The sequence below is a fragment of the Physeter macrocephalus genome, chromosome 14, assembly GCF_002837175.3.
Source record: "Physeter macrocephalus isolate SW-GA chromosome 14, ASM283717v5, whole genome shotgun sequence".
Taxonomy (NCBI): Eukaryota; Metazoa; Chordata; class Mammalia; order Artiodactyla; family Physeteridae; genus Physeter; species Physeter macrocephalus.
In genome coordinates this window covers 126,698,661-126,709,386 of record NC_041227.1, presented here as the reverse complement: position 1 = coordinate 126,709,386, position 10,726 = coordinate 126,698,661, and the positions used below count along the sequence as shown (strand labels likewise).

The 10,726-nt window shown below is 40.2% G+C and overlaps 1 protein-coding gene across 2 annotated transcripts in view; it reads left to right on the top strand.

The window, feature by feature from the left end:
• Positions 1-2,716: 2,716 nt before the first annotated feature.
• The window catches only part of LOC129392733 (growth factor receptor-bound protein 2-like), a 70,128-nt gene continuing 62,118 nt past the window's right edge, over positions 2,717-10,726 (top strand). Inside the window, exon 1 of one of the 2 annotated variants that reach the window (XM_055090068.1) lies at positions 2,717-2,779. In XM_055090068.1, the coding sequence (XP_054946043.1) occupies positions 2,732-2,779 (48 nt within the window). In that variant the 5' untranslated portion in view covers positions 2,717-2,731. Of the gene's footprint in view, positions 2,780-3,758; positions 3,780-10,726 lie in introns of those variants that run through there. The other variant, XR_008619153.1, reaches the window with a different exon arrangement.

Genomic DNA, 10,726 nt, shown 5'->3' with positions numbered 1-10,726 from the left:
TTGTTGGCAATCTGTATATCTTCTTTGGAGAAATGTCTATTTAGGTCTTCTGCCCATTTTTTTTAAATTAATTTTTTATTAAATTTTATTCATTTATTTATTTATTTATTTATTTATTGGCTGCGTTGGGTCTTCATTGCTGCGTGCAGGCTTTCTCTAGTTGGGGCGAGCGGAGGCTACTCTTTTTTTTTTTTTTTTTTTTTTTAAATAAATTTATTTATATTTATTTTTGGCTGCGTTGGGTCTTCATTGCTGCACACCGGCTTTCTCTAGTTGCAGCAAGAACTAGAGAAAACTAGTTTTCTAGCTGGGGGCTACACTTCATTGCAGTGCATGGCCTTCTCATTGCGGTGGCTTCTCTTGTTGCGGAGCACGGGCTCTAGGCACACAGGCTTCAGTAGTTGCGGTGCACAGGCTCAGTAGGTGTGGCTCCCGGGCTCTAGAGCTCAGGCTCAGTAGTTGTGGTGCACGGGCTTAGTTGCTCCGCGGCATGTGGGATCTTCCCGGACCAGGGCTCGAACCCGTGTCCCCTGCATTGGCAGGCGGATTCCTAACCACTGCGCCACCAGGGAAGTCCCATTCTGCCCATTTTTGGATTGGGTTGTTTGTTTTTTTGATATTGAGCTGCATGAGCTGCTTGTAAATTTTGGAGATTAATCCTTTGTCATTTGCTTCATTTGCAAATATTTTCTGAGGTTCTGAGGTGTGTGAGCTTTTTGACAGTATTTTCAAAGTCAGCACTAAATTATCAGAAAGCAGACAGAACCAGCTATAGGTTTTAGAGAGAAATACATCACCTGTTTCTATTTCTTTAGCTAGAGATCAGCAATCATAACTTAGACTACTAAATTACTCTGTATCATTGATGTACTGAGGAGATAATTTGATGTTTTCTTAGGTGATTACTATTTTCAGCAGATAGCCTGCTCCTGATATCATAATAAGATTGGCTACTCAGATAAAGGGAAAAAAAATAGATTGGCTACTCAAGTAGCCACATTTGTCACTTGGACAAAAATGCTTTGGGGCCAAGCTTGGGGGTTTTTTTGGTTTGTTTACTGAAATACAAATTAGATTTCTCCATTAAGCTTACCCTAGAAACTTGAAACTTGAGCCTGGAAGTTCACATTTTTTCTCTAAGTCTATCCAGTTGCACATTTAGCACTAAAGCAACAAATCAAAACAAAACTGTGAACTTTGAGGTCTGTTTTAAAGAATTTTTAGACAAGAACTTTCCCTGTTTACTACCACTGAAGTTAGTCTTGGACCATGAACATTTTATAAGCTCTCCACCTTAAATTGGTAAACTTCTTGAACAAGTGTAATATCCTTCTTTCCCATCCTACAATTAGGATGATACTGTTTAATATTCCCCCAGAAATTCTTACGATGGGAGAGAAAGTGAATCAGAGTGCTCACATTTACTTCCAGATTTTCTTTGGGGAGAGAGAAACATACATATATTTGGTTCTTTCCAGTTGGGCAGATAACTGGCATATGAAGTCATAATGCCATTATTGCTTTTGAATGGTGGCCGTTAGCTGTTTGTTAGTAATCTTGTGGCTTTATTCCAAAAAAAAGAGTGACGATACAGTAGTTGCCCTTTGTCTCATAATTCTGTGAAACAGCTGAGTGAAGAGGAGGGACATTGCTTTGTCTTAAGCGCTATTAGTTTAAAAAAAAAAAAAAAGGCAGCATTTTCTTCTTTGATTCTTCAGGGAGTAACTGGCTTCATTTGAGTGGCTCTGATTTGATTTGCTCACTCTTTAGGATGTTAGTTGTGAGCCAAATCATGTTTTGAAGTGTCTGGAAAGCATTGACCAGTTTCCCTCGATTGAAATATGGATATATTTACCCTCTGTTGATAAAACGGACATGTGCACGTGGGTACTGAGTACATTTTATTTGAAGATAATAGGGGCTCAGCCCTCTGCCTATGCCCAGGTTCAGAAAGATGACACCCTCTCACTGTCTTGGAGTTCCTGGTTAACTTTTGCTGAATGTTGACTCGTGTCCCCCAGCAGACCACTTCCTTACTCTCTGTCCACATGTTGACTTGTACTGCCCTGAGAAGAGAGAGCAAATTAAAAACATCTTACTGGAAGCCGTAAATAGAACTTAATGCTTGGATATATCTGCCTTTGTTAATTTCCCTCTTATAAAAGCTTGTGTTTTTCTTGGGGAGGGGCGGGGAGGGCACTGGGGCTAGGTATGGAAGAAATTGCTCTTCTTTTGCAGTTTCAGGCCTTATGTGGGTGAAATGAACCTAAATTTCCCCACCATTGTAGGGCAGCCTTGAGACAGCCCCAGGGGTTCTCCACTGAAAATGAGACCCCTTGAATACTCTGCCCTAGGCACACAAAACGCCTGAGCTTACCTAAAAGTTGTGTCTGCCATCTAGGGGCTTCTGTACATGTATTGATACTTCAGACAGTGCTGCATAGGAATGAAGAGACTGTTTTGAGCTCTCAAACCTGTGCTTATTGCATTCTGTAGCTGGGTTGTTATTTTCTGTCAAGACAGACCTTAGACTCTAGAAGAGAACCAACAGTAGATCATCTCAATATCTTCTCTGTCTGGCACGAACTTCCTTTACCAGTTTCCTAAACCTCTTTAGAACTAGGTCTTGGGCTCAGTGCTGATGACACTATTTTACTGTTACATTTACAGAGCATCTCCTTGAGCCACATCCTGGGGTACGTTGCCTTGAGAGTTGGGGGAGAAATAGAAGATGTACTTTCTCCCTTCGGGAACTCTAAAATCAAATAAGAGAAGTGAGGTTAGTATGTGACAGTGTGTAAAATTAGAGGATCTTTATTTTTTTTTAATAAATATTTTATTTATTTATTTTTGGCCGCATGTGTCTTCGTTGCTGCACACGGGCTTTCTCTAGTTGCGGCGAGCAGGGGCTACTCTTCATTGCACTTTGCAGGCTTCTCATTGCGGTGGCTTCTCTTGTTGCAGAGCACGGGCTCTAGGTGCGCGGGCTTCAGTAGTTGTGGCACATGGGCTCAGTAATTGTGGCTTGTGGGCTCTAGAGCACAGGCTCAGTAGTTGTGCCACATGGGCTTAGTTGCTCTGCGGCGTTTGGGATCTTCCTGGACCAGGACTTGAACCCGTGTCCCCTGCAGTGGCAGGCGGATTCTTAACCACTGCACCACTTTTTTAATAAATGTATTTTATTTATTTATTTTTGGCCGCATGTGTCTTCGCTGCTGCACACGGGCTTTCTCTAGTTGCGGCGAGCAGGGGCTACTCTTCGTTGCACTTTGCAGGCTTCTCATTGCGGTGGCTTCTCTTGTTGCAGAGCACGGGCTCTAGGTGCGCGGGCTTCAGTAGTTGTGGCACATGGGCTCAGTAATTGTGGCTTGTGGGCTCTAGAGCACAGGCTCAGTAGTTGTGCCACATGGGCTTAGTTGCTCTGCGGCGTTTGGGATCTTCCTGGACCAGGACTTGAACCCGTGTCCCCTGCAGTGGCAGGCGGATTCTTAACCACTGCACCACCAGGGAAGCCCTAGACAATCTTTAGAACAGGAAGAGACTTCCTAATTTTACAGGTGAGGAAATGGTGGCCCATGGAGGTTAATGATCTATCCAAGATCACAGCTATTAGTACTTAGTGCTGAACTGGTGTTTAACAGAATGCTGAAGTTGTGTTACACAGTGTAACTGCCAGTGTAATTTTGAAGGGAAGAGATTGGTGAGAGCCGAAGTCCGAGACAGCTGTGTGGAAGAGGCATGACTTGGACCGGACTTTGTGAAGACCAGGACGGGGCTAGGTGAGGAGACGGGAGGGGCGGGGGCTGTGCTTGTTGTGTTTGAGACAGGAATGCTAGAATAAGGTTATAGGCTGTGACGGAGTGGGAAATAAGGTAGAACTGGAGCCAGATAAGAAAAACCCAATAAGAGTTTGATCTTGTCCTTAAGCCTCTGAAGGTTATTAGCTGATGACAAGTGTCCTGTGTGTACAGTGGATTGCAAGGAGGGAAGCCTGGAGTCCCAGCCTGGCAGGTTCAGTAATCAGGTTGTGAGATAAGTGCCTGTACCGGTATAGGAGACTAGGAATGAAGGACAGGGGGTGCTTTGCGGAAAAGAAAAAATAGCGGGATTTCTGCCTGTCAGCTGGGGGTATTTGAGTAAGTCTCCTGTGTAACTGAGAAAAGATCGTCCATTGAGTATGCTCCTGAGAGCCAGGGATGTGAACGAGAGGGTGATTGGTTACAGGTTTCACAGCAGCTCTAAGCCCTGAATTGCAGTGCATGAGTCTCATTTCAGGTGTTTGAACTCTCAAACCTAAAAAATAAGAGGTTGGGGTGGGGTTTTTTCTTCACTGTTTCAAAGTACTGGTATCAGTATACTTTTTGAAGTATTTCTTTGCCTATTGATAAGAATTGTTATCAATCTTGTTAACTAAACTCAGAATATTGCATTTAATCTTTAAGAATTAGGACAGTTTGAGTTCTCTTACAACATAATTTGTTTGCCTTTCATCATATTCATTTCCCCCCTGTCATCTGAGTGGACTGTTTCCAAATAGGTGCTAAGAATGAACTTTCACTTCCTGTACAGGACTCCTCTGGGGGTGAAGGGGGTTGCTAGCTGGAGACCAGTCATCCCTGTTTGGAGAAGGAAATGTCTAAGGAAATGCACCGTTCCTTTGGGGTCTTCAGTTTTCACCTCTGTGAGCCATTATAGTTAAGTCATCATTGAATAGCTACTATTTATGAAGCATTTAATATATGCCACAAAGTTATACATGATTTCTAATTTTGGACATCAGAAGGTTGGCGTTATTAGCCCCATCTTATGGGTGCAGAAGTTAAGTAACAGGCTCAGATTCACACATCTAGTTAGAGGCAAAGCTGGGGTTTGATCTTAGGCCTGGCTGCAGTGCTCCCCCTACAGTACATTAATGCCCCTGTTAACTGTCAGGTATGAGTAAGCGAGAAATACAAGCTTATCTGCAGTCCTGAGTTACTCACCTGCCAGGCGTGACAGCTGTCTTATGGCACTGCTGTGACTGCTTAGGGCACATAGTGACGTATTAGATATCCTATCTAAGTAAGCTGAGGTTAATAATAAAAGCAATGAAGGGGAAAAAAAAAAGGTCATTTCGCCTTTCGGGTACCGTCACCTCCTGCCAGTGGAGGTTTGTACGGATACAGTTGGTCTTTTTGAACATGGCTTGGTGATACGTATTAGACCATAAAATGACCCAGCAGTTCCACTTTCAAGAATTCAATCTAAGAAAATTCACAAACAAATTTTTTAAAATGTAGACATAGGGATGTTTATTTCAGTGAATCTGTGTGCCACCTAGAAATTTCTGCAATTAAATTATGAAATATCATTTCCAAGATATTAAAAGGTGTAAAAATAGGCATCTTTGAATCCATGGAATTACCATATTAGAAAAAAAAACCTTAAATACCCATCAGTGGGAGACTACATAAACAGATCATGGTGCCTGTAAAGTGGGATACTGTGAAGATGTTCATGTTGATGTAAAACTATATCAATACAGTATATGTGTTGCTCAGACAAGTGTCTATGGATCCTCTTTTAAAAAGTGAAAATGTATCTAATTTATTGAGTTCTTAGTATGTCTGTGCACTAAGCTAAGTATTTTACTTGTATTTTCTTTTAATCCTCACAATAATCCTATTAAGACAGATCCTATTATCCCCAATTTACTGATCGGGAACCTGAGGCTTATGTTAAGTAACTTCCCCAAGTTCACATTCAAATCCAGGCCGCTTAAGTCCAGATTCCATGTTCTTAACCACTACCCCGTGGGGCTTTTTTGTACCCAAATGAGGTCAGACAAGGAAGGGAGGGAGGGAGGGAGGGAGGGAGGGAGGCAGGCGGCAGGCGGCGCGAGCCCATTTAGGAAAAATTGCTATCTGTTTCTATTTGCTTATTAAATACATAGACTTCTTTCTGAATGATCCCCTAAAAGGTAACAGTTACCTCCAAGGAGCTGGATTTCAGGTGATTCTTACTTCTTTTTTGTGCTTTTTTTTTTACATCACTTTAATTAATTTATCAGTTTTATTAAGTCAATACAGTTTTATTCAAATGGTAAGTAGTTAACATTTTGCGTGTTTTACCTTGATGGATATTCTAGGAAGTTAAAGTGCTCTGGTCAGGGGTTGGTTGGTTGTGTATTTTTAATGACTGAGGTTTAACTTGCTGTTAGGCTAAAGTTCACTGTGCCTATGTTCAGAGTCGTAAAACTTAGAGACCTTGTAAAAAGTGACTCACAACACCTTTTGGAGGAAAATCTTGGTCTTTTTGGCAGATACTTCCTCTCTTTTACCTCTTAGTGGATGTGGAATGAGAAACACCTGGGGTGTTGTGGTTAAGACCGTGCTCCAGGGCTAGACCCACCTTCTTCTTCTGGCAGATCTGGCCTTTTGGTCTTGGGAAGCTGGCTCTCCTTTGGTTCTTCCATCCTCAAAATGGGAACAATAGCATCTACCTTCCTAGAGTCACAGTGAGGATTAAAAGAACTAATACGTTAGTGTGCTTAAAGCCGTGACGCATAAAGTAGATAGTAATGCTACCTGCCATTAGTTTCATTAATGTTATTCAGACGCACAACTTTGATAAGAGGATATCAGGCCTACTGCTGGCTTAGGTAACTGTTAAGTCACATGACTCGACACATAAAACTGGCTGGGTGCTTGTCCTGATACTACCTCAAACTCAGAACTGCAAACTTTGTCCCAGAGCTTAGCAGAAAGCATGGTATTGATGGAGGATTTTGTGAAAGACAAGTAGTTGCTCCATTCTTAAAAGTCTTTGGCCCTCTCTCAGGGTTAAACCTGAAAGCAAAGAGGTGGGTAACTGCACATTGTCCTATTTGGGACCTCACTTTTGTATATTTCTTGGGCCGAATAGAGCTTTGGGATTATGCTGTTGGCAAATATTAAGATGTGATAGAAGAAACGGCCTTGGAAAAATTCGTTGCTGTATTTACTCTAAGGATATTAAGGTGTCTTTCATTATTATGTGTCCTCAGGGAGGACATGTGGGAGAACATTCTCTCTGGTCTCCATACCTAGAATAGGCGTATTTCCCCCTCAAACAACTTTTTTAAATCTTAAGGATGCTATAAATAATGCTTTGATATGTTTCCTTCTTTATCTTGTAGGATAGAGCCTACTATGGTCCCATTTCTAGCAGTCGCTCTTATACTTTCTGTCCTAATATTTTTGTTGAAACAGGTAGTAATTATTAGTGGTAAATATTTAGTTTTCTCACCCTAACGGTGGCTTTGATTTTTAACTATTTATTCTTTAGTTTAACAGCAGACTTTTAAAATCTGAGTTTAGCAAAATGGCAAAGCCTTTTGTAGTACTTTGCTTTTGAAAAAATACAAAAAGCATCAGTTTAGTTTTAAAGTGAGAGGAGATGCATTTTGGACCCTAAAACTGTAGACTTCACAGAGAACAAGAAAGCAGAGTGTGTTTTCAGTCAGAATATTGATCATTGCATGTCTTTGTGTCATTATTTCGTAGATCTTTTATTTTCCTAGATAAATATGTATGGTTTGAAATGGATTGCTAGAGGAAAAAGAATATATTTACATTTTATTTTTTTGGTTTCATTGGGTCTTTGTTGCTGTGTGCGGGCTTTCTCTAGTTGTGGCGAGCAGGGGCTACTCTTCTTTGTGGTGCGCGGGCTTCTCATTGCGGTGGCTTCTCTGTTGTGGAGCACGGTCTCTAGGCGCACGGGCTTCAGTAGTTGTGGCTCGCGGGTTCTAGAGTGCAGGCTCAGCTGTGGCGCACAGGCTTAGTTGGTCCGCGGCATGTGGGATCGTCCCAGACCAGGGCTCGAACCTGTGTCCCCTGCATTGGCAGGTGGATTCTTAACCACCGTGCCACCAGGGAAGTCCCTACAACATTTTATTGTCAATATTTCCATTTTTCCTTAACATTTAAAATTACTTAATATACATTAATAGAAAAAAAAGAGAGGAAATTCAAAATTCTGCATATACTCCCCATTCCAATATTTTTACTGTTGCAGATCTCTTCTAGGCTTTGTTGTTGTATAAACATTTTTATACTGCTGTAATTATAGTGGCCTTGAAATACAACATATGTTACCATTTTCCTGTATTTGTTTTACTAATTTTTTTTTTTTTTTTTTTTGCGGTACACGGGCCTCTCCCTGTTGTGGCCTCTCCCGTTGTGGAGCACGGGCTCCGGACGCGCAGGCTCAGCGGCCACGGCTCACGGGCCCGGCCGCTCCGCGGCATGTGGGATCTTCTTAGACCGGGGCACGAACCTGTGTCCCCTGCATTGGCAGGCGGACTCTCAACCCCTGCGCCACCAGGGAAGCCCACTAATTATTTTTAATGGTTTAATATTTTAAAATAGTTTTAAAGTTAATGTTCTATAATTGACTTAGCTATTTCCCCATTGCTGGATACTTAGCTTGTTTCTATTAAAAATTTAGTTTATCATCTCAAAGGAGGCTTTTGATTATGTATGATGCTCTGTTGTTCAAAAGGGTTGAACAGATTACCTACCTGAGGTCAAGTTGAATGAGAATGGCCCATAATCTTAGTCAGAATACATAATAGTAGTGCAGCTAATGTTGTCTTCATTTTCTGACCTCCTTTAACAGTAGAATATTATTTCACACTTTGACAGTGTTTTATAGGACTGTGGAACCAGATTTGTGAAATGACTAAACCTCTTCACTCAGCATCTAAGATACTTGACAACAGCATATAGTTTTTCTGAAGCACGTTTTATTTTGTGCTCTTCCTTCAGGTGATTAATTTGCTTTTTTATAGCTGTGTCAAGTTAAGTTAATAAGTAATTTTGATAGCTGAGAAATTTGATGTGTATTCATAGATGTAGTTTTAATTCAGTTTTACTTCTCTGGCTGAATTAATCCCTTCTAGAGGGAGATAATCCATCCTCATTCATGTTTGGAAAAACATGGAAAGACAGACAAACCAGCTTTGTTTAGTTGATGCTGCAAATGTTTAGCTTTAGAGCCAGAAGGCTCTGCTGAGAGCTTTTGAGAAAAAAGTGGAGTGCTTTATTGAAACATCCTCATGCTCTTACATGTACTGAGATATAAAGAAAACCATCGTGTTGGTTCTCTCTGGATGTTATGATTATGGAGAACTGTCACTTTCTACAGCATGCATTTCTATAATGGATATTTTTACAGGCATATATTAGTTTCATAATCAGAAAAGCAGTAAAAACCAAAAACACTACAGTAGTTTTCTAGATGTAAATTTACAAGTCAGCAAACATTTTAGGGTCTATTTTGCTTTCTTAAAAGGAAAAAAAAAATCAGTGTACAGCTTCATGGAGTGAATTTGTTCATTTCTTCTTGCTGAAGACAGCATAAGCATCTGCCAGGTTATCTAGGACTATTACGTAGACTTATGTAAAATAGAGAATACACAACAATAAACTAGAAGCGGGCTCGGCCCTTTTGCTTATGAACAAGTAAGATTGGCCCTAAAACTGGTCTTGCTGCCCAGATTTCTAGTTATATCTAGCTTATCTTTTCCCTGCACCTTATATGAAACTAACGTTATGTGCTTTCTTACTTCTGTAATTTTGACTTAGGTCAATCTCCAAACTGGATTGTGGTTAGTAATGCAACCAAATTGCAGTTTTTCAGAGGTTTAATTATCCATGTTGCCTTCCTTGTCTCCTGTCCAAATTTAGTCAAGTTTACATTTTATTTATCAACTTCTCTAAAAATGTTTGGCTCTGAAAGGTAAAATTAAGAGACAAGATAAAGATTTGCAGTTATTTGTGGGTTTTAGTTAGTTATCTGTTGTGCATTGAAAAAAATCAGGTGTCTTCATTTCATTCTTTTAAAATGTTTATTAGAGTTATTGAAAAGTGTAAAAGAAAGGCCATAATCCCTCCTGTCACCCAGATAACTTTTTGAAATAAAATAAAACAAATGTTGAACTGGTTAGAAAATGTAAAAGGCAAATACTCTTCCCAGAGAAAATAACTGTTCTGTTTTTCTGTAACCTTTCAGGAAGAAAGACATTTAATGAGTATAGCCATAGTTACTTTTACTGTACTCTCTGGGTACGATGAGAAGCACACTGAAACCATATTCAGAATTGTAATAATGAAAATAAGCAGGTACTACATCTTTGGAAGGAAGGATGGGGTTTCTGTTAAAATGTACGGTACCTCTTTATAAAAAAGCAGTAGCTAGAAAGATTGCTTTGCCAGGCTATTAGAGAAGATCATAATGATTAAGACTTTCAAAGTTACATGTTAAAGCTGAGTCAGAGTAGATTTCGAACCTGAAATTGGTGTGAATTTTCCCAAAAGTTGTGCTAATATTGTCTACATCAGATATTCAGAAGAATTTGTGACTAATGGCCTCACTTAGTGCTAGAAGTGGAAACTTGTAGCCCTGCAGGTCTTTCTTTGAGATTAATTACTTTATTGGTCGCCTAAATTTAGATGACTGGTTGAGAAAGAACCAATACTTTACTTGGAAAGTCATTCTCTTTGTGTTCAGATGCCCTTTATCTACCTTCTTGGAGCACCTAATATAACTGCATACACCTGAACAGCTGTTGTCCTTAAAGACTGTAGAAGTAATTTTCAAATTTAGTTATTAGTTTGTTGGTATTGTATATCAAAGTGTAAGCTTTCTACATGTTCTTTCCCTCACTCCTTTCTTATTAGATATTAAGGGCCTTGCAAAAGGGGCA